The sequence below is a fragment of the Eimeria necatrix genome, genomic scaffold, assembly GCF_000499385.1.
Source record: "Eimeria necatrix Houghton genomic scaffold, Enh_scaff816, whole genome shotgun sequence".
Taxonomy (NCBI): domain Eukaryota; phylum Apicomplexa; class Conoidasida; order Eucoccidiorida; family Eimeriidae; genus Eimeria; species Eimeria necatrix.
The window spans coordinates 12,501-16,755 of NW_013654632.1; the positions used below are offsets into that span (position 1 = coordinate 12,501).

The window sequence follows — 4,255 nt, forward strand, 5'->3', positions numbered from 1 at the left end:
CAGCAGCAGCAGCAGCAGCAGCAAGTAAAACAACACGAAGGACGGCTCTTCCGATGCTACTTCCTGAACTCAGCAGCAGCAGCAGCAGCAGCAGCAGCAGACAGGAAGCAGCACGACGGCGGCTTCTTGCGTGGCCTGCGCAACGCGCGCAGCAAACCCCGCAGCAGCAGCAGCAGCAGCAGCAGCAGCAGCAGCAGCTGCTGCTGCTGCTGCTGCTGCACCCCACAGCCCGCGCACTGCCTGCAGCTCGTTGGCCACAACTTTGACTTCGGGTTTATCTGCAGCAACTCCGTAGCGGACGAGGCCGAAGGGAGTTGGCAGCAAGTCCACAACCACTATTTCCAGCTGCTGCTGCTGCTGCTGCTGCTGCTGCTGCTGCTGCTGCGGCTGCTGCTGCTGCTGCTGCTGCTGCTGCGGCTGCTGCTGCTGCTGCGGGCTCCCGGCGAGTCGCAGCAGCATCTTTGCGCAGTAAAGCCCGCTGGGGCCCGCGCCAACAATGCACACAGAGAACGGCGGCTTCCGCGTCTGCTGCTGCTGCTGCTGCTGCTGCTGCTGCTGCTGCTGGAGTTCTTTTTGCTGCTGCTGCTGCTGCTGCTGCTGCGAATGCTGCGTGTGCAGCAGCGCTGCGAAGTTCTGAACACCGGGGAAGGCGGGGCCAAGCGGGGGGCGGCGGGGCCGCAGCAAAAGGCCCCCGCATGGCAGCTGCCGAGCTGCTGCTGCTGCTGCTGTTGCTGCTGCTGCTGCTGCTGCTGCTGCTGCTGCTGCTGCTGCTGACGGAGCCAAGAGGGGCCCCAAGGAGGTTTGCAGGGGCCCCCAAGGGGCCCCTCGCCTCCACAGAGTTGCCAGTCTTTGAGTTGCTGCTGCCATTATGAGGCCCTCAGCATGCTTTAGAGAAGCTGCTGCTGCTGCTGCTGTTATTGTTGTTGCTGCTGCTGCTGCTGCTGTTCTGTCGCTGTTGTTGTTCTTGTTGCTGCTACTGCTGCTGGGCAGCCGCAGAGATCTACTGTGTGTGCGTGCTGCAGCAGCAGCGGCTGCGCTGAGGTGAAGGAAGACTCTGCAGCTGCTGCTTCATTTTGCTGCATTTCAAGTTTGAGCTGCTGCTGCTGCTGCTGCTGCTGCTGCTGCTGGCGGGCCTGCAGCGGAGGCCCTCCGAAGCCTGAGTTGCTGCAGTGTCTTTATTTCTTAATTTTTGAATTAATTTAAAAATAAAAAGAAGAAAAAAGAAAATTAAAAACATTAGAAGATTGCGAAGATTCGATTTTGCGCATGCAGCAGCAGCTGCTGCGGCGGCGGCGGGCAGCGAAGGTCATTTGCTGCTGCTGCTGCTGCTGCAGCCCCGGCAGCTTCAGCTGCTGATCTGCTGCTTGTGAGCCTTTTTGCTGCAAAATAAATTAAAAATTGAATTAACTTAATTAAAATAAACAAAAATTCAAAAAGAAAATCCAGAAAACTCGCAGCTTTACGCAGTTTTCGGACAATCGACGCCACCGCTGCTGCTGCTGCTGCTGCTGCAGCAGCAGCAGCAGCAGCAGTTCAATTTGCAGGCGCCGAAGCTGAATTGAATTTCCGTTTAAACTGAAACTTGGATTTAATTTGAATTTAAATTTGAATTTAATTCAAATTTTAATTTAATTTGAATTTTAATTTATTCAAAATAACTCCAAGTCCAAATCCCCTTCGCTGGTCACCTGCTCAGGTGTCTGTACACCTCCCGCACAACCCCAAACCCTAAACCCTAAACCCTAAACCCTCAAAACCCTAAACCCTCAAAACCCTAAACCCTAAACCCTAAACCCCTCTGCTGCAGCGCTACTTTCCACTTATTTGATCGCTCAGAAGCTGCAGCAGCTGGCTGGCGAAGCAGCAGCAGCACTGAAAGGAATTCAAATTCAATTTGCTGCAGCTTGCTGCTGTTCTCCCAAACCATTTTGCTGCTGCTGCTAGTTATTTTGCTGCTGTTATTTTGCTGCTGGTATTTTGCTGCTGTTATTTTGCTGCTAGTTATTTTGCTGCTGTTATTTTGCTGCAGTTATTTTGCTGCTGTTATTTTGCTGCTGTTATTTTGCTGCTGTTATTTTGCTGCTGTTATTTTGCTGCTAGTTATTTTGCTGCTAGTTATTTTGCTGCTGCGAACTATTTGCCCTTTACCACTGGCAGCAGCTCCTATGGCAGAAGATGAACTGCTGCTGCTGCTGCTGCTGCTGCTGCTGCTGCTACTGCTGCTGCTGCTGCTGCTGCTGCGTGAGCTTGCGCAGCAAAGTGGAATTAGAAGGCGAAGTTGGAGTTGTGCATCGCCGATGGAATGAAAATATAAAATAAAATTAGAAGACTAATAATAATAAAACTAGAATAATAATAATAATAATAATAATAAAACTAAAATAATAATAATAATAATAATAATAATAATAATAATAAAATAATAATAATAATAAAATTAGAATAATAATTTGAAATAAATTGCATTTGGTGGATTTGAGGCAACTGGGGGCTAGAAAGCGTTTCAAACCTTAAGGGCGGCTCTGCGCCAGCCGCTGCTGCTGCTGCTGCTGCTGCTGCTGCTGCTGCCGCTGCTGCTGCTGCTGCTGCTGCTGCTGCTGCTGGCTGCGCCGCTGCTGCTGCTGCTGCTGCTGCTGGGGCCGAGCTCGACTCTGGGGAGCAGCAGCCTCTCCGGCGCAGGAGAAGCAGCAAAGATGCAAACACGAGACAAAGGACCTGCGGCTGCATGCGGAGGAACTGAGTCATGGAGTCCGCCGCGGCTTAAAAGAAGTCAATTTTGAAAAAGAAATGCATTAATTAATTAAAATAAGTGAAGCACCTTTGAATTGCGGCGAGTTCCGCGGCGGCGCTGGGGTGTACAGGCAGCTCGCGCGGCGGCGGCTGCGCGCTGGGGTGTACAGACAGCTCGTGTCAGTGCGCGCGCTCGCCGGAAAGCGCCGATCTTTCGTCATTTTTGGAGTTTTCGGCTGCAATTTCTTCCGTTTTTTGCAAATCCGACTTTATTTTCTTGTTTTCCGCGGCGGATTCCCCGGAAAGCCGCGCGGAACCCGCCGGATCGCCCGCCGGCTTCCCCGCCGTCCGCCGCGACTTCCGCCGCTCCCGCGCCGACCGCCGCGTCCGAAAGCTGCTTTGCGGAGTTGTCGTCAAGTCCTCCACTGCGCTGCCGTGGGGGTCTTCGCTGATGCTCACTGACACGCTCGCAGGGTACTTTTTGGGGCCCCTGGGGCCCCCGGGGGCCCCCGGGGCCCCCGGGGCCCCCGGGGCCCCCGGGGCCCCGGGGCCCCTCTCGCGGCGGCTCTTGCGGCGGACCCGGTAGGAGCCCTGGCGCCTGCTGTCCTCCTCGTGGAGGTCCGGGGCCTCGGGGCCGCAGCAGCTGCTGCTGGGGGCCGGGGAGGCGTCCTCGTCGTGCTGCTGCTGCTGCTGCTGCTGCTGCTGCTGCAGGTGCTGCAGCTGCTGCTGCAGCCTGCTGCGGGGCGGCCGCGAGCGCGGCCCCGCGCGCAGCCGCTGCAGCAGCAGCAGCAGCAGCCGCCCCACACCTATGGCCACCAAGCCCCAAGGGACCTGCAGCAAAGCGTCGAGGAGGAAGTAAGAAGAAGCAGCATCGGAGTGCAGCAGCAGCAGCTGCAGCAGGCGGGGGGCCCCCGCGAAGGCTGCTGCTGCTTCGGGGGCCACGGGCCGCGCGAGGGCCCCCGCAGCCAGCAGCAGCAGCAGCAGGGGGGCCCCCAGCAGCAGCTCCCAGTGCAGCACGAGGCCCTCCGGAAAAGGGTACTGCTGCTTCTTGACAGCAAAGGCCAGGCGGTGCATGCAGCAGCAAAAGGACAAAAGGGCCCCCAGCAGCAGCCCCGGCCACAGCCGCCAGGCCAGTACCCACCCGGGGGCCCCCTGGGGGGCCCCCGGGGGGCCCCCCAGCCGGCTCAGTGCTGCAGCATGCCGCTCCCTGTGGCTCTTAGCCCCAGAGCCCCAACTCTGGTAAAAGTAAGAAGCCAAGTAAACAGCCAGCAGCAAAAAGGCCAGCAGCAGCTGCTGCAGCGTGCTGCGCTTTGCTGCTGCTGCTTCTGCATGCAGCCGCGCGGGATGGCTAGCTGGCAAGCTGCTGAAGTCCCCGCTCTTCCGCAGCAGCACTCCGTACTTCTCCCCGCTGCCGCGCTGGCTGCTGGGGGCCCCCAGCAGCAGCAGCGGGTCGGGGGGCCCCCCTGCTGCTGCTGCTGCTGCTGCTGCTGCTGCTGGGGGGGTGGGGGGGGCTTCGGGGGGCTCC

The 4,255-nt window shown here is 57.6% G+C and overlaps 2 protein-coding genes across 2 annotated transcripts in view; both read right to left on the reverse strand.

The window, feature by feature from the left end:
• ENH_00077790 (mitochondrial NADPH:adrenodoxin oxidoreductase, putative) overlaps positions 1–867 on the reverse strand; it is a gene marked incomplete at both ends in the record, with an annotated part of 1,228 nt that extends 361 nt beyond the window's left edge. The window contains one exon of the mRNA XM_013583090.1: positions 238–867. Coding sequence (XP_013438544.1) covers positions 238–867 — 630 coding nt within the window. The remainder of the gene's footprint in view (positions 1–237) is intronic.
• Positions 868–2,910: 2,043 nt separating this feature from the next.
• On the reverse strand, positions 2,911–4,255 carry ENH_00077800 (hypothetical protein, conserved; the record flags this gene model as incomplete). Its single annotated transcript, XM_013583091.1, has 1 exon — positions 2,911–4,255. A coding segment is annotated over one exon (1,345 nt), but the record flags the coding sequence as incomplete, so codon positions are not given.